Source organism: Schistocerca cancellata, chromosome 2, assembly GCF_023864275.1.
Source record: "Schistocerca cancellata isolate TAMUIC-IGC-003103 chromosome 2, iqSchCanc2.1, whole genome shotgun sequence".
In the NCBI taxonomy this organism is placed as follows: domain Eukaryota; kingdom Metazoa; phylum Arthropoda; class Insecta; order Orthoptera; family Acrididae; genus Schistocerca; species Schistocerca cancellata.
This window is the reverse complement of record NC_064627.1, coordinates 423,366,270-423,385,303: the sequence shown is the minus strand read 5'-3', so window position 1 is coordinate 423,385,303 and position 19,034 is coordinate 423,366,270. Positions and strand designations below refer to the sequence as shown.

Genomic DNA, 19,034 nt, shown 5'->3' with positions numbered 1-19,034 from the left:
AATCCTAATGTTTCGCCTTCGAAAGCTTGTTCAGAGATTACCTTGCAAACGTACTGTCGATACTCCTTTTCGTACTGCTACTCTTTAAATGTTCAACTTCTCGATTAATATCCTAAGACGCGAACCAGTTGAGATTTAGACAGGTTTTCAGGCAGTTAAATGATGTTTGTCACGCACCAGCTTCTTGATCTTCTGACTGTGTGCCACTGTTGAGGTACACAACCTTCCTGGCCGAGAGTCATTTTCGATTGATTGACGACGAAATTCGATCTAGGAGTGCCATTCGGAACATCATTCGGTCTAGAAGATTATCTATACTCGGATGATAACATGAAACGTTTTCGAAATTGTCTTTCTCGCTTTCTCGAAAAATTTGAGGTTTAGTCTTTAATATCGGAAATCATTGCAAATATCACCAGGAAAATGGTACCATCTTTCAATCATTGTACAGGGTGACTCAGAAAGAACACCCCTTTTCAACTGTTTACAACAGCTTTAATAGCACAGGAATCCACGATTTGCAAGTACAAGCGTGTTAGTGAGACTTTGGAGTTTCATGCGGTACAAAGCGCTCACTTCTTAAAGATCACACGACTCACATGAGCACCGTCATTGTCGGAGTGCTCATGTAGACGAGCTATTAAGGTGCTACATAAAGTGTTCACCAGTACTGCAACTGGATTAGGGGTGACGACGTCCCTACAGATGTTGGCCTCCAGCGCCTGGAGGTTTGCAGCGCGAGTTTCGAACACTCTGAGGAACACCCAGAGGAATAAATCGGGAGACGTAAGATCGGGTGAACATGCTGGCCAAACCAAATCACCAAATCTGGGGTGAGACGTCCAGGAAACGGTTCACGAAGTTCATCCGTTGACAAACGGGCGGTGTGTGTATTCCACCGTCCTGTTGATATCACGCTATTGGACGGGGATGGTTTAATCTGCGGGAAGTTCGTTTTGTCGCTACTATTGACTTCGTTTCAATGTAAAGTTCTACGACTAGGACACGGTCTTGTACACTCTACTTCTCCATCGTAACTGAATTTTCCACCCCCTTTCAACGCTGCTTGGGTATCACCGACAACCTGCGCACGCACCCGCAGTCGCAATTGCCAACTGAAAAAGGGCGTCCTTTCTTGCTCACCATGTATGAGCAAAGCATATTACATGGCTCGTATTCTTATTTCAGTTGTCAATTTCGGCGAAATTAGGCCATCTATCTAGCCATGCATCAAGCGGTCCACGTTGCAAAAATGAGAGATAAAGGGAGAGATGCCAGCTCACGCCACTAAGAAATGCCATCCTCTTCATGGCTTACGTCCTTAGATCTGAATCTAGCCCAGTTTTCCCAAAACCAAACATCACAATCAAAAATAGGTGAGCTAGTAGGCTGTTCTTTGTTAATCCGATGACAAAATAAGGTTACTGTTTTCCTGCGGCGACACAATGCAGCCATTTTGTATCTCTCATTCCGATAACAGTAGCTCGGAAACTAAAGGAGATACTTACAATGTGAAGCAATGCAGTTACTCAGCAGATTGAGACGAATGCACTGCTGCCGACAGTATGGCGCTATGACGCATCACAAAAAAGAATTTTTTTACAGGCTTCATGTGTTGTTCTCGGTACGAAGTTCTGATCTTTTGCTGATCTTCTTTTCAGATATACGCCATAATCGAGGCAGAAATGATGCTGAAGCTTCTGCCACCAGAGAAGGCCCACGGAAAGGCCGGCTTCTACCTGACCATTTTGTACTGCGCTTGTGTGTGCGTCAAGACGAGGCCGGACGAGCGGAGTCGTACAATCACCAGCACCGAAACCGCGACGGCGGCCAACAAAAACAGTTGCGACGCAGCCGCCGTGTCGCTCTTCAACAACACCACTTGCGACGAAGCTGCGGAGGTAGGCGACGGCCGTGCGAGTGACGTCACGCCCTGCGACGAAATCAACTCAGCTGTTCGGCCCCCCCTCGACGACGATATGCAGAAACCCGAGCCAGATGCAGACAGTCTGGAGCGAGCCAGCGAGGGCTACTGTTCCGACCGCGATCGCGACCGCGACCGCTCTTCCGAGCCGGTCGAGCTCGCAAAGGTCGATAACGCTGACCACGACTCTTGTTTCGGAGACGACTGTCTGCTATTCCAGTCGAAAACTTCGCTCTGCTCGTGGTCGTCGAACGTGGATCTGGACGCTGTATCTGGCACCAACGATTCCGGGACGTGGAGTCTCTACAGGAGTTTCTCGAACCTCAGCACTGACTTCTCCGACGAATCTCTGTACGAGTCTGACATCGTAAACAAGAAAACAGCTCAGCTGGACAGCGCCGGCACGCTCTTCAGCGCCGTTCCGGTGTTACTGACTGCACCTTTGATGGTTTAAGGCCGGTATACTTGCAAAATATAGATTCCAAGGTGTGCAACGACATTGAAGACGTAATTTAAGTTATACTACAATAATTTTAATTTAATGCTAGAATCGCGTGGTGCTCTCAATTGTGAACAAATTCGGCTGTATGTTTAAGCTTCGTGCTTGCATTTCAGTAACTATCTTGTGCAAAGTATTTTATGTATCTTTGGACAAATCCGATTACCCCATTTGCGTCACTGTAAAATTCTCCCAGACAAGGCTGTTTTTCGTAAAACTTTAATTTCGGGTTTTTAGAAGACACTTAAAACTATTAGCAGCAACAGAACGTCCACAGTAGCTCGTAAAAGAAACAATGGCTACATCTTCGAAAAGCTGTGATAATTTCCACTCAGGGGTAGATTAGTGTTTCTACAACATGTCCAGTCTAGCGACTTTATACTCTAATTTAAGAATGTCTTTCGATGTAAGATTATTCCAGAGTAATTGAAGAAGAAGTACAAAAATAAATGTGCAGCATATTTATTCGATTAGTGTTAGTATACTAGTTGTAGAATATTCGAGAATTTATGACAAATTCCAGCTGGTGATGCCAACAAAATCAACAGGATAAGACTATCGTGAAGTAGGTGCTGGTCACTTTTTTCACTCCGTTGTCCATGTAGTCACCTTGGCATAATATAAAATGACAGGAAATAAGAATCATCATTTTGAGATCCTCGATTTTTCATTCTCTCAACAAAATGATAAGAAGTAGAAGGGAATTATTCATAAAGGTTACCCTTAATCAGTTTGATTTCGTTGAGAAAAGAGTAGCATTTCACAGGTGACTTGTCATTGGGACAAGATTTGTTTTGGTATTTTGGATTTACCTGCCTTGTGCTGCAGTTTATAGACATGTTAATAAGACGTTCATAGCGCTCTATGGTACTGTACTTGTTGTATGTTTGTACGGTGCAATTGCTTTTCTACTGTTGTTACACGAACAAATTTGTTGTTTTGTGGCTTCAGAGGCTACAAGAAGTAAGCCGTTTGATATGCCTGGCCATATGAAACTCGAAGCTTCCCTTGCTTGGCAATGAAAATTCACTATTCTACGTGGCTGAGACGTGAAAAATGTCACTAATAGTGAATATCAGTTCAAGAAAGTAACAGCTCCTATTCCTTTTCTGCAGACAAGGCGTCTTCCCCTGAATCGCTGTTGAACTTCATCCAGTGAGTTCATAAATTTCTGATCTCAAATCTACAACTAGATTTTAATTTTTAATTATTTTTAAAATAATGAGTGCTAGTAACTTGAGGACAACGCAACTTCAGCACTAATAACAGTACACCAGAGTTGTACGTGAAGATAAATTTAGCAGGTACAAATCTTAAACGTAAAAACGTTTACTGTTTTAGTATTTTGCGCATTGATTGTTGCGTAGCCCTCGTATGTACTTCAAAGACAACAGCAGTTGTTTGTTGATTAGACGTAGGTTAAATGTTAGCCTAAGGATAGTCAAAATATATAAAGATACTCATTTAGCAGTATGTTTTCTGTTTTGTGTTGACACTAACAGTGTTCTGAACCTACTCAGTACCGCAGTGTTTCTTGTCGTGTGCATTAACTTATTGTTTTGGTGCTACAAAGCTAATTTATTGATATTTATGGAAGACTACCTTCTGTGAAGAAGTCTACATTTTATTTTCTATTACATCCTTCTCTTTTGTACTGTAGTTGATGCAAAATAAAGCAGCTGCAAGATATTCCATTTTTTAAAAATGGTCTTAGATGTTTCTGTCATTTCCTGTTACGTGGATCCAAAGCTGTCTCTAATAGAAATGTACGCAGCTACCCAAACAAACTTCCTCATAACCCATGAAATTCCTATCCATTAGTCCCTCAAACTGTGTTAAATATGTATGAAATATACTCAGTTTATTCATTCATTTGAGTTATCTCAGCTTTTATTTGTCGGAACAGACGCGTTACTTCACAATCATATAAAAAGTAGTTGTCCTTACATACCAATGGCTGTATTTCAGAAACGTCTACCTCAAAATCAGAAGGAGTAGCTCAGAAAAACTGCAATTATTTGTGTTGGGTGTATGTTATTTCCAGTAAAAGTAAATCTCAGAACTTTAGTTGTGAGGTAAAGATAAGGTAAGACCCTGGAAATAGAGGACGAAGGAGACAATAAAAAATGGTGAGACTTGAGTTCACTTCGTCATACAGTAAAAAACAGAACATACGAATAAAGTGCATTTCATAGCCAGAGGATTTTTTTCATTTTCTCTGTTTCCCTGTTCCATTATCATAATATTAATTTTGATACACTGAATAAAGCTTTACTAGCGTGTTCTCATTCTCATCCGGTTACGCAATCCGTAACGTAATTTTGGAATTTTTGGTTCGTTTGTCGGATAAAAAGCAAGTTTAAATTGTGTGCCCTTAAAACAATACAGACTAAATATTAAATTTCCATGTTTAACCGCAGCTGTTATACGTGAATGCAGTTCCATACTTTGCCACCTGGTACTTTATTAGTACCCAAACGAAGCTACGTGAAGAATTTTGTTCAATTGACACATACAGAATGAACGAGAAATCCGACAACAGAATTTCAGAGGTTGTCCACGGCTATTTTCTGAGTATTTTGGTGCAGAGAACCTGTCATCTCCGGTGGCTCTTTACAGACTTATTACAGAGATTTATTACCTTCCTCCTCCACATTTATCTCTATATCTATAATGCACTGAAAGTATCTACACAACAAAACTATATGTCTTTTCCTCTCTACGGAGCACCGCTACACATTACACTTGTAGTCAGCAACCACATTAACGTTCAAAATCGACGACAGTGGTTTGGTCTGTGTCGTCCTGTTCCATGAATGGCTTGATCACCGAAAGAAACGCTGATAGACTACTTCTTCCTGGCAATGTGAAGAGCCTAGTTTATGAGAGCCAAAACCTGGTAGTTTTGGAGTTTCGCCGCATCAGAAGTACTAGGCTAAGCCCCTGGTACCACTGAGCGAGTCAGACGGTCGATGACGAGTCGCTGTAGACTCTGGCGTGATGAGGGTGATAGTCATTTTCAACAATGCTTTTAAGAGAGCAACTGTGTATTTGTTACGCACTGCACTATATAGTGACACGGATTGAACACAGTTATAAAAGTGTAAACAATTTATGCAATAAAACACGTCGCCAGTTTGTTGTGTTGTGTGTGTGTGTGTGGGTGTGTGTGTGTGGGTGTGTGTGTGTGTGTGTGTGTGTGTGTGTGTGTGTGTGTGAGAGAGAGAGAGAGAGAGAGAGAGAGAGAGAGAGAGAGAGAGAGAGAGAGAGAGAGAGAGAGAGAGAGACAGAGAGAGAGTCTGTCTGCGCAATGAAGAAGTCACAGTACCATTAAGTAGACAGACAAAAAATACTGTTTTCTAATATCAAGCGAAAATCAGAACATTTATTTTTTGGGGTTTTCCTATTGCAGTAAAAAACGCAAAAGGACTGCAGCGCAAGAGAGGCAGGACAACACACACGAAAGCATAACATAATATGCCAATCTAAATATCTGCACTTGATAATGATTATAAATTCTCGAAACGCGTAGTGCTACATAGGGAAGAAAAGGAAAATTGGTGCACTGTTTTATTGTTTAAATCATGAATGACACAACTGCAGGCTCTCTAAAATCGTCGATTGCGATGAATGAAAAAAGATTACGTTTCGTCAATAATTATTTACATTGCTTCGCTTTTTGTGTTGGATTTTTTGGTGATTGCAAATTACTGGTTCTTTTCACTGTTGCGAAGGTAATTAACTGGGTTAACAAACCGAGTAAATCATAGTTACATTATAACTCCGTGATGAGCCACCGAGCACTGCGGTTCCTTTCCACCAAAATGCTGAACAAAATAATTCATCAGCAGCCTCAGAAGTTTTGTATGTCGAGTTTAGATTCGCCCTGCATAATTTAATTCCTACGAAATACTCGTGAAGCTATCGACAAACACAAGAATTTTCCCGTTTATTGTTTTCATCTGGACACTGTTACAAAAACATAGGAAAGTGCAGAGAAAATCAGAAGGAACTCGTGGCGCAGGCTCGGGACACGGGGACGCAACGACGCGCCGCAGCTGCCGGCCGCGCTACTTGCTGGCCCTGACGGGGTGGTAGGGGTGCTGCAGCGACGACAGGTCCGGCGGGCTCTTGCTGAACGTCCTCAGCTCCAGCATGGCGGGCTCCGCGATCGCCCAGAGGCGTGGCGCCGCCTGCTTGAAGCCCGCGTACCACCGCAGCACGCGCGGCCACGGCGACAGCTCCAGCTCCACCGCCTCCAGGCACATGGTCGCAGCCACCAGCGACAGGTCCGCCAGAGTCACGTGCTCTGTCCAAACAGAAACGTTCAACATTACTGATTAAGTAATCAGACACGTAAAGCCGCATCAAAAGTGTGAGCAACACGACACCGAACCCATAACGAAATCGCTACCCGACACTGTTCGTGAAAGACTCTCGCAAAACTAGCGCGACTAGCGGATGTGCGCGTTAACACTGCTTGCTGCTGCCGTTCGACAGCATACGTTTCATTGTAGAGCAGTAGTGCGAGTGAAGTTGTGTTTTTTCAAACTGCCTTATTCAACAAAGGAGAGGATAGCTGAGGTTTATATTAGCCCTCAAACTTTCGAAAAAAAAGAAGAAAAAAAGGAAACATATCAAGTGTGTACAGAAAAATTTCTGTTTGCTGGCACCCCAGCGAAGAGTACAATGCACGATTTAATTTTAAAAAAAGGTTCTATTTCAAACGCAAAATGAAATAGGGAACCTTCCATAAGGATTCTAAAACCCATAGCCGGTATTGAAGGCAGAATTACTCTCAGTCCAAAGAAGTCACTATGCTAGTTATCCCAACAATCTGGCGTTAAATATACACAATTTAGAAAAGTTCTTCATCAGTTAAAACTTCGCCGGCCTTGGTGGCCGAGCGGTTCTAGGCGATTCCGTCCGGAACCGCGCGACTTCTACGGTCGTCGTGAAGTGGACCGTAAGCTGTCTTGTGAGGATTCCTTACTAACAGATACCTGGTGTTCTGTGAAGTAACGTGGCCAGATAAATCTTTTCGAGAAGCCAGTTGCAATAAGCAGTTCGTTTTGAGTCTCCTGTCTCCTTCACTTGGCGCAAAGGTGCAACATACTATGGTTGAACTTTTAAATCAAAAATTGGTTCAAATGGCTCTGAGCACTATGGGACTTAACATCTGAGGTCATCAGTCCCCTAGAACTTAGAACTACTTAAACCTAACTAACCTAAGGACATTACACACATCCATGCCCGAGGCAGGATTCGAACCTGCGACCGTAGCAGTTGCACGGTTCCAGACTGTAGCGCCTAGAACTGCTCGGCCACCACGGCCGGCGGTAATCGTGTAGTGGAACCAATATTTTTTTTTTTCAGTGGACTCTCTGGTACAGAAGTTTACCTAACAATTTTCGAGAGATAATTATGCGAAATTAAATAATAATAAAAAAGAATACAGCCACTTTCAGCAAGACGGAGCAACCTGTCACACATCAAACGTTCCTCTTCATCGCTTTCAAGCATCTTTCACAAACGAACATGTCGTCAGCAGTGGACAATGGCCTCCACGTTCCCCAGCCTTCGCTATTTGCGATACTTTGCTTTGGTGCTACGTGAGGGCGAGACTTTATGCATTTAATGCTCACAATATTGATGAGCTGCAGGGTAAGATTCAACGAGAAATCAACGCAGCTGACTGTAAGGTTTTGCGCCAGATCACTCTAAATACGATGAATCGAGCACAAAAGTGCGTTGACGCTCAGGGTGATCCTTCACAAAACCCAAAGACATTCTGGTCGTTTGTAGAGGTACCAAAGTTAGTGTCCAGTCACTCACGAATAGACAGGAACTGAAATTGAGGGTAGCAAAGCACAAGCAGAAATGATTAACCCAATTTTCAAATATTCCTTTACAATGGATGGCCCAGGAGTATTGCCGAGTTTGATTCTCGTACCACTGAAAAGATAAATGAAACAGACATTAGTGTCTGTGGCATTGATCATTAAAAGTCAACAAAGCTCCACAGTGGAATCGCAGGTTCTATACCAATTTGTGGCTTAGTTGGCCTCTCTATTAACTATAATCTATTGTAGATTTCTCAAACAAATAATTCTCCCCATTAGCTGGCATATATATATATATATATATATATATATATATATATATATATATATATATATATATATATATATTTGAAATTCGGGCGTCGAGTGGAAGTCTTATTTCAGACGACGCCACATTGGGCGACTTGTGTATCGGTGATGAGGATGAAGACAACACAACACCCAGTCCACGAGCGGAGAAACAACTCCAACCCAGCCGGGAATCGAACCCGGGGCCGCTGCACGCGAGGCAAGCAAGTTACCACCCATCTAAACAGGTGAACACTAGTTTGCAAAAAGCGCAGGTCACACAAGGCGCAGAAGTGATCCACAAAATTACCTTCAAGTAACCTTCACATCCACTTGTTGTAGTATCCTAAAACATATTCTTAGATATCTAGGTACCTTTAACAGGAAGACCTCCTCCATGCCAACCAGCATCCATTCCGGAAACGTTGATCATGTGAAACTGAAATAACATTTTTCTCACATGGCATCTTGCAGGCTGCTGGCTAAGGCATACAGTAAGATGCAGTATTACTTGACTCTGTAAAGCGTTTGACTCACAAGGGGAAGGCCTCAGACACGACCAACCGATTCGGCTCCGATTTTACAGGTCGCTTGTGTACAACTTTAAACGAAGTAATCTAAGATATTTTGGGTCAACACCCCCGCGTTTTTGAGAAAATCACCCCTAAGGGTTACGAGGAGCAATCGACTCAAAATTGGAGGGATCGATAGATAATTGTAAATAGAGCATTTATCATCATCAGTAATGGGTCCGCAAACGCATACTTTTCCAGAAATCGAGGTAAGAAACTTTTACAACTGCCGTTCTGTAACCACATGGTAAACGCTTCTCATCGACAGCATCGATATCGCCGGCACGGTAGCTCAGCGTGTTCGGTCACAGGGTTAGGTGCCCTCTGTAATAAAAAAACTGAGTTAACCGATCAACAACGAACTTAAACGGATGTCTTACGACGTCCGCCCCGAGCAGATGCAACGAACGAATGTGAACAACATGAGATTAAAAAAAAAAAAAAAAAGATAGCGCAACGGCCATGGTAAGTGGCTGGGGATCGGAGAACCCGTGCTCGAATCTCGAAGAAACCTAGCAGATGTTCTTCTTTCCGTTTGTATTTTTCCGTATCTCAATTGATAGGGATAGGAGGGTTAATAAGGTAAGTAAATCAATAAGGAATGATAATAATAAGGTAGGCAAACAAATTTCTCAAACCTCTTGGGATAGTCAACAACTAAAATGTTACTACAAGTCACTTTACAATGGCTCTTCCAGTCACTTTTACGTGTCCTCACTTTTCTTCGAACAACTAGATGGATGGTACTTGTCATATAAACATTCGAAACAAATTTACTCACGGCACCAAGAACATGTAATGAATGCAATCTTTCGACAGCTACACTGCTTCCGAAGAGTTGGCGAAAAGCGTTTACCATGTGGATACAGAAGTGGCAGTTGTAGAAGTTTCTTTCCTCGATTTCTGGAAAAGTTTGCGTTTGCGGACCCCATATCTGATGATGAAAAATGCTCTATTTACAATTATATATCGATCCCTCCAATTTTGAATCGATTGCTCGTCATAACCTTTAGAGGCGATTTTCTCAAAATTGCGGGAGTGTTGATCCAAAATATCCAAGAGTCCTTCGTTTTAGGTTGTACACAAGCGACCTGCTAAATTTGAGCCGAATCGGTTGGCCGTGTCTGAGGCCTTCCCCTTGTCAGTACGATACATACGCTTATTACCGAAAATGCGATTTATGAGATATCAATCGAAATTTGTGAGTGGATTGAAGATTTCTTAGTGGTTCCCTTGCTGTTAATGTTGTATATAAATGATATTCGGACAATATTGATGCCGGCCGCTGTGGCCGAGCGGTTATAGGCGCTTCAGTCCGGAACCGCGCTGCTGCTACCATTGCAGGTTCGAATCCTGCCTGGGGCATCGATGTGTGTGATGTCCTTAGGTTAGTTAGGTTTAAGTAGTTCTAAGACTAGGAGACTGATGACCTTAGATGTTAAGTCCCATAGTGCTTAGAGCCATTTGACAATATTGATAATAACCTCAGACACCTTGCAATTGATACAGTTATCTACAGTCAGACTAATAAGATTTCAAATTAGTGCACAGACTGGCAATTTGTTTTAACAGATGTTAAACTGTGCTCTTCACAAAACGAAAAAACTGTAGCGCTTTGTAGAAATATGAAATGGAACGATTACACAGGCTCAATCATGGGCAAAGCAGGTAGCAGACTTCGGTTAATTGATAGAATACCAGGGAAATGCAGTCAGTCTACAAAAGATATTTCCCTCGTGCTTCGAATCCTAAAATATTGCTAACGTGTGTGTGAATATTAGCAAATAGGACTCATACGGGATACTGAACGGATACCGAGAAGGGCAGAGCGAATGGTCACGAGTTTGTTGTATCCACGGGAGAGTGTCACAGACACTTTGAAAGAAGTAAATTGGCACACATCTGTAGATAGTTTACGTCCATCCCGAGAAAGCCTAGTTATACGTTTCAAGTACAGCCTTGAAATGACGACTCTGGGAGTATACTACAACCCCGTAGGTATCGCTCCCACAGGGATAGCGAGGACAAGGTTAGAATAATTACAGTACTCCCAGATGCATTTAAACATTCTTCCCACGCTCCATTAGTGAATATAACGGCAAAGTCCTAATACGAGGGTCGTTAAATAACTACACTCCTGGAAATGGAAAAAAGAACACATTGACACCGGTGTGTCAGACCCACCATACTTGCTCCGGACACTGCGAGAGGGCTGTACAAGCAATGATCACACGCACGGCACACCGGACACACCAGGAACCGCGGTGTTGGCCGTCGAATGGCGCTAGCTGCGCAACATTTGTGCACCGCCGCCGTCAGTGTCAGCCAGTTTGCCGTGGCATACGGAGCTCCATCGCAGTCTTTAACACTGGTAGCATTCCGCGACAGCGTGGACGTGAACCGTATGTGCAGTTGACGGACTTTGAGCGAGGACGTATAGTGGGCATGCGGCAGGCCGGGTGGACGTACCGCCGAATTGCTCAACACGTGGGGCGTGAGGTCTCCACAATACATCGATGTTGTCGCCAGTGGTCGGCGAAAGGTGCACGTGCCCGTCGACCTGGGACCGGACCGCAGCGACGCACGGATGCACGCCAAGACCGTAGGATCCTACGCAGTGCCGTAGGGGACCGCACCGCCACTTCCCAGCAAATTAGGGACACTGTTGCTCCTGGGGTATCGGCGAGGACCATTCGCAACCGTCTCCATGAAGCTGGGCTACGGTCCCGCACACCGTTAGGCCGTCTTCCGCTCACGCCCCAACATCGTGCAGCCCGCCTCCAGTGGTGTCGCGACAGGCGTGAATGGAGGGACGAATGGAGACGTGTCGTCTTCAGCGATGAGAGTCGCTTCTGCCTTGGTGCCAATGATGGTCGTATGCGTGTTTGGCGCCTTGCAGGTGAGCGCCACAATCAGGACTGCATACGACCGAGGCACACAGGGCCAACACCCGGCATCATGGTGTGGGGAGCGATCTCCTACACTGGCCGTACACCACTGGTGATCGTCGAGGGGACACTGAATAGTGCACGGTACATCCAAACCGTCATCGAACCCATCGTTCTACCATTCCTAGACCGGCAAGGGAACTTGCTGTTCCAACAGGACAATGCACGTCCGCATGTATCCCGTGCCACCCAACGTCCTCTAGAAGATGTACGTCAACTACCCTGGCCAGCAAGATCTCCGGATCTGTCCCCCATTGAGCATGTTTGGGACTGGATGAAGCGTCGTCTCACGCGGTCTGCACGTCCAGCACGAACGCTGGTCCAACTGAGGCGCCAGGTGGAAATGGCATGGCAAGCCGTTCCACAGGACTACATCCAGCATCTCTACGATCGTCTCCATGGGAGAATAGCAGCCTGCATTGCTGCGAAAGGTGGATATACACTGTACTAGTGCCGACATTGTGCATGCTCTGTTGCCTGTGTCTATGTGCCTGTGGTTCTGTCAGTGTGATCATGTGATGTATCTGACCCCAGGAATGTGTCAATAAAGTTCCCCTTCCTGGGACAATGAATTCACGGTGTTCTTATTTCAATTTCCAGGAGTGTATTTCCCCACATTTTTTTAAAAATCCAGTAATATACATTGACAAACGTCCTTGATGGTGCTTCACACTGGATGTTTGTTCTATGCGCCGGTGAAGCTTCGAACCGTTCTGGCAGATGGCAGAGCCGTAGTACTGCGTCAAAATGGCGTCTACATACGACTCACGTTACAAGCAGCGTGCTGTTATTGAATTCTTGTGTGCTGAAAAAGAAATCGTGATGAACATTCATAAACGTTTGTGTGCAGTGTATGGCGATGCTGCAGTTGATAGGAGTACAGTTGGGTGATGGGTAAAGAAAATTACTGTCTCAGAAAATGCAGAAACAGTGCTCCATTATCAGCCACGCTCGGGACGTCCTGTAACAGCCACTGCTCCAGACATGCATTATTCGTACCGACCGGCGCATCACAACTAGACAATTGGCTCTACACTAGTTGGTCAGCATTGGAAGTGCGTCTGCAATGATCGAGACTCTCGGATATTCTGAGAGTTTCACGAATGCTCGCAGAAAGGGCATTTCATCTGAATTGTTGTAGCGTTTTGAGACTGACGGGGAAGCATTTCTGTAACGGATCGTTACGGAGGACGAAGGCTGGGTGTACCACTTTGCACCGGAAAAAAAGGCAGTCCATGGAGTGGCATCATCCTCATTCACCACAAAAGAAGAAATTAAAGACAACCATCTGTGCCGGAATAGTCATGCTGACAGCCTTCTGAAATTGTGACGACGTCATTCTCGTGGATGTGATGCCAAGAGGGTCAACAGTGAATTCAGAAGCATACGTGAAGACTCTGAATAAACTCAAGAACCGTTTCCGACATGTTCGATCGGACAAGAATCCAGCAAAAATCTTGCTTCAACACGATAATGCACGCCCACACACAAGTCTGAGAACCCGGGAACACATCGCCAAATTGGACTGGATACCATTGCCTCATCGACCCTACAGCCCCAACCTGGCACCGTCGGATTTCCATCTCTTTGGGCTGCTTAAAGATTCTCTACGGGGAACACACTTTGAAGATGACGAGAGTGTCAGTCATAGAATGAAAACATGGTTACGCCTACAGGAGAAGAGCTTTTACCAGCAGGGAATACATGATCTTCCACAACGATGGCGTACGGTCGTAGAACGTGATGGAGACTACGTAGAAAAATAGAACATGGACAAGACATCTTGATATATATTGACACGAAATTCTGACTCTTAACAATAAACAAGTTCTGAAAAAAATGTGGGGCATTACTTATTAAACGTCCCTCGTTACTGGTAGAATGGGACATTGGGACATACCTCTGCCGTGTACTTCACAGTGATTTTCAGAGCATAAATATAGATAGATTTTGAATATTTTTTCATCCAGTTTCGTACTGTCAAAATATACCCCACCTCCTATTAACATAGTGTGCTGACAAGAAATAATAAACGGTGCAGAAAATTGTAGTTTTTCAGATGTGCTTATTGATGAAAACTGACAATGAAAAACCATGTAGTAGACCTACTAAAACATTTAGGATCGGCTACTTTGGCAGTAAGAATTGCTGCCAGCTTTCGAGATATAGAAGTCTGTAAGTTAAGGGTAATGCAGATCAGTTTTCTTTTTGGGGTTGTACTTTTGAATATATCTGTTGCTCTAAGGCTTTGATAAAATGTTTGTAAAATATTATAAGTGAATAAATGTACTATGAGCGTTAATAAAACGGACGGACTCCTCACTGGAAATGGAGAAGGAAAGGTGCTTCAATCAAATGAAACTATGGTTTCAGAGATGTTTTCAAGTTTGAAAGAGCTATGACGGTATATATGAGGACTGAAGAGCCTCAGCTCTCTTGGTATTCCCCCTAAACTCAAGCAGCCTGTGTCAGGGTGGTGTAGTGGCTAGCGCATGTGCCTAATCAGGAGGAGATCTGTTTTCGAATCCCGGCTTTGGTAAACATTTTCATTCGTCGCTTCAGTCTGCATGTGTACATAAAGATGATTATTTTTATCGTTATCGGTGATCACGAGTTACTCTTTCTTGTATGTCTGCATGTAGAGTACACTGTGGTCTGTTCTGTCTTCCAAGATGACGATAGCCTTCTTCAGAGGGGTGCGCGAATTCGTTCCTTATTTGATGACTTTCAGGAGACTAAATTACATCTGGACTTCCCCCTCTAAATCACGCTCTCTTAATCCCAGAGAAAATTTTTGGGCCATTTGGAACAGCTTTTCAAACACAGCAGTCAACATTCCCGCAATATTGAAGGTTCCGTCCTCAATTGGTGAAAACGGAAGCCTTGTAGGATCGCTTTGTTGTCCGTCTATCTGTCTGTCTGTCTGTCCAACAGTTAAGAACCATTTTCTCAGAAACAGGTAGACGTATCAATTTGAAATCAGTATTACATACTAAAGTCTACAGTCCCTAGGTAGTGCAACAAAATATAATTGTGCAAGTCTATACAATCAAAAGATACGGTCATATATGGGACATATTTTGACACCATGCCAGAATCGATATCGATAAGAGGCAAAAGTCGTCGAAATTCCCGATTCCCGGGATGGATTAACTATCTACAAACATGATTAAGTTTGTACAGAAACCTCGGTGAACGAGTCCTACTTATACTTCCCCACATTTTTTTTTTTTACCTCTACGGAATCTAATCTTCATATCGATTTGGCATACCTGAAGAAACTTGCGGACTCCCTTACTCGCCCACGTGACGCCATTATCGTATTAGCGTGATGACTATGGGGGCGACCAATTTTTTGGCAGGTGTCATTATTTCCGCTAATAAACACTAAAAGAGACAAAAATGAAGGCTGTAGCAGAGGTGCCAAATTCGTTTTGTTCTGGAACTCAGCACTGTGTTTTACTTGATAGCGGAACAAGGGGATGAAGGGGATGTCTTTCTTTAAGCACGCAGAACTAGCTGTTGTTGGTGGATGATTCATTTTACCACTCTTGCTGTGACTGGACGAAGTTAAACGTCCCTATATTTTGTTTCATTTACAACACAGTTTCGATGTGAAGGCCTTTTCGAAATAAAATTTAGTTTCGCTCCATGCCTACTGTACTACAATCAAATCGCTCAGACAATTTGTCGTGCGTGTGAAATCTTTTTCAACAAAACCATTAGCTGTCGTAATTCAGAAAATCGTGGAGGTTGGAAAATCAAGTCCATTGCGATTGTATTAGCATGTTTATACTCATATATTTACATTTTAAAGACGTTACGACAGAATAAATGTGACTTGATCTATTCCAGCATCCATTTAGAAAGATTTAGGTAAATCATGAATTGGACCTCAAGTACATTCTCATAAATATGAATAACAATGTCTCCCTCTAACTCTCACCGCACTCACACACACACACACACACACACACACACACACACACACGAACATACATATTCTGAAACTAATAGCATAGCATACATAGAATACTCTGAAAAGCTGTAATGTGAGAATTAGCAGAAAACTGGAGAACTCAATTGATTATTAAATTATTAACTACTTATTAATATTTTCCTAATGCTGATGTAGTGTTTATCAAAGATGCGATGAGTGAATACAATAACATGAACTACATTAATAAAATTTAAGGGGGCACTGAAACTCATTGGAGCACTTTCTTAGGATAAGATTAGTATCCAATCATCCTACATTTATTGAAATTAAGCCTGACGAAAAGTTCAGACAGCCAGGTAGTAGAAATGTGAAAATATCACAAGATTCTCATAACACTACAGTGAAAAATAATCTTAGTATGTCACAAGATTCACATAAAAGCACAGTAAAAAATAATGTTAATATATTGCATCAGAATATCAGGGGATTTAAAAAAAGTAGATGAGCTTCTTGTTTATATAGAAGATTTAGAAACTGAGGGTGGAATGGATGCACTATGCTTGTCTGAACATCATATAGTCACAGGTATGGAAATGGTAAATGTAGGTGGATATAAGCTTTCAGCTCATGGGTAGAGACACTATGGAGAAAGGAGGAGGTGCCATATATGTTAAAATCAGTCAGAGTATGAAAAATTAGGAAACTAAAAAATTTTGCATATAGCAATACATAGAAGCATGTGCATGTGAGCCTAAACTAAATAAAGACACTTTTATAATTGGGAAATTTTCAACTATTTTTGAAAAACTTGGATTCTTTGTTGTGCTACCTGCCAGATAATCTACAAAAACCAGCAGAGTCCTCTAACTGGGGAGGTATCAATAATGGAGTCCCACAGGGTTCAGTTTTGGGTCCCTTATTGTTCTTAATATATATTAACGACTTGCCACTCTGTATTAATGAAGATGCAAAGTTAGTTCTTTTTGCTGATGATACAAGTATGGTAATGACACTCAAGAAGCAAGAATCAGCTGAGGAAATAGAAGATTATTAAATGGTTCTCTGTAAATGGACTATCACTTACTTTTGAGAAAACACAATTTATACAAATCTGTACAGTAAATGGCATAACACCATTCATAAATATAGACTATGAACAGAAGTCTATTGCTAAGGTAGAATACTCAAAATTTCTGGGTGTGTGCATTGATGAGAAATTGAATTGGAAGAAACACATCGATGATATGCCGAAACAATTAGGTTCAGCTACTTTTGCTATTAGGGTTATTGCAAATTTTGGTGATAAACATATCAGTAAATTAGCCTACTATACCTATTTTCATTCACTGCTTTCATATGGCATCGTATTTTGGGGCAATTCGTCATTAAGAGAGAAAGTATTCATTGCACAAAAGCGTGTAATCAGAATAATAGCTGGAGCCCACCCAAGACCACCTTGCAGACATTTATTTAAGGAACTTGGGATATTCACAGTACCTTCACAATACATATATTCACTTATAAAATTTGTCATTAATAACCCATCCCAATTCAAAAATAACAGCGAAGTGCATAGCTACAACACTAAAAGAATGGATGATATTCACTATTCAGGATTAAATCTAACTTTGGCGCAGAAAGGGGTGAATTACGCAGCCACATAAATCTTTGGTCATTTGCCAAATCGTATTAAAAGTCTGACAGGTAGCCAACCAACATTTAAAGGCAAATTAAATTAATTTCTAAGTGACAACTCCTTCTACTCAATAGATTAATTCTTAGATATGAAGTAGTAAGTGAAAAAAAAATTAATTAATTATTTTGTGTAACGAAAACTTATGTTAAAGTGACATGTTCCACATCATTATGAAATATCGTATTCGTGATCTATGGAACAAGGATTAATATATGTATGTATGGATGTAAGACAAACTGCGTTGTTATTTGTACATGAAAGACCATTACATGTTGCTCTATAATGAATACAATGAAATTTTTGTATGATTTGTTGTCGAATCTAATGAATATTTGTGCACATAATTGCTTCATAATGCAAATTCGAGACGATATGTATGTGTAAATGTAGGAAAAATTTCTTGAAAAATGGGAGTGTGCCTTAAGATGTCACCGCAATTTCTTGTAGGGAACGTAATTTATGATTTCATTTAGATTGTGAAACTTCTGGAAAAGAGTCCTTAAAAGAAGTTCAAGCTTTGTATCAAGTAATTCACATTATTTTTGCACTGCTTACTTAAGCATATTCCAAATAATAATTTTTCTTCTTGTGTTTCTCTCGTGAGTAACCATATTCCCAGATTTCAGCGGCCTGTCGAGTGTTGGAATGACTTTAAATTATTAATCTGTAATCGATTCGAAACATTCATTGGTAAGTCATTAAAATTTAGTATTTGGTGCAGTTTCCGTATTTGAGTGGTATTCAAGTTTATTGTTTACACCCGGACAGGAAAGCTGTGAGAGTGATTGTAATTACTGCGAAACCTGCATTTTCAGAGATTTGGGTATAATCATACAGCCTCATATTCATGTTTCCCCATAAACCACACTTAAGTATGAAACACTTCAATCAATTGGGCAAGTGCAAAACGTGCATACGTTAGCAGATTTTCCAGGTTGATAGTTGACTTAAATAGTAGAATCACTCAATCCTAGTTTATTCACTAGCATTTACTAACACTGGAATTACAAAGTACAATAAATCGCACCGAAAATATTTAAATGTACTTACAGAGATATGAGTAACCTTAGAATATCCAGTAGCTCTTAAATAAATAAGATAATGCTACAAGAAGATCTGAACATCATCCATCTTGATAAAAGGCTGTCCTGATATTTTATAATAAAATATTAATTTTCTTACTTTTGTATATATTTACACACTGAGATGGAATAATATTATTAAAATAGCTGACATGTTCATAACTGTGTGCGGCGGTATTAACTATGCTGTTAATATGAAACCAGGCTGACAAGAAATATCTTAGGGATGCTGATATGTGAGA

The 19,034-nt window shown here is 41.8% G+C and overlaps 2 protein-coding genes across 4 annotated transcripts in view; one reads left to right on the top strand and one right to left on the bottom strand.

Annotated features, from left to right (window-relative positions):
- Window positions 1-4,112, top strand: part of LOC126161884 (uncharacterized) — a 31,155-nt gene extending 27,043 nt beyond the window's left edge. The window contains exon 5 of one of the 2 annotated variants that reach the window (XM_049918022.1): window positions 1,662-4,112. In XM_049918022.1, the coding sequence (XP_049773979.1) occupies window positions 1,662-2,378 (717 nt within the window). In that variant the 3' untranslated portion in view covers window positions 2,379-4,112. The remainder of the gene's footprint in view (window positions 1-1,661) is intronic. The other variant, XM_049918021.1, reaches the window with a different exon arrangement.
- Window positions 4,113-6,359: 2,247 nt separating this feature from the next.
- Window positions 6,360-19,034, bottom strand: part of LOC126161885 (glutathione S-transferase 1) — a 97,602-nt gene continuing 84,927 nt past the window's right edge. For both annotated transcript variants that reach the window (XM_049918023.1, XM_049918025.1), the window contains exon 6: window positions 6,360-6,732. In XM_049918023.1, coding sequence (XP_049773980.1) covers window positions 6,494-6,732 — 239 coding nt within the window. In that variant the 3' untranslated portion in view covers window positions 6,360-6,493. The remainder of the gene's footprint in view (window positions 6,733-19,034) is intronic.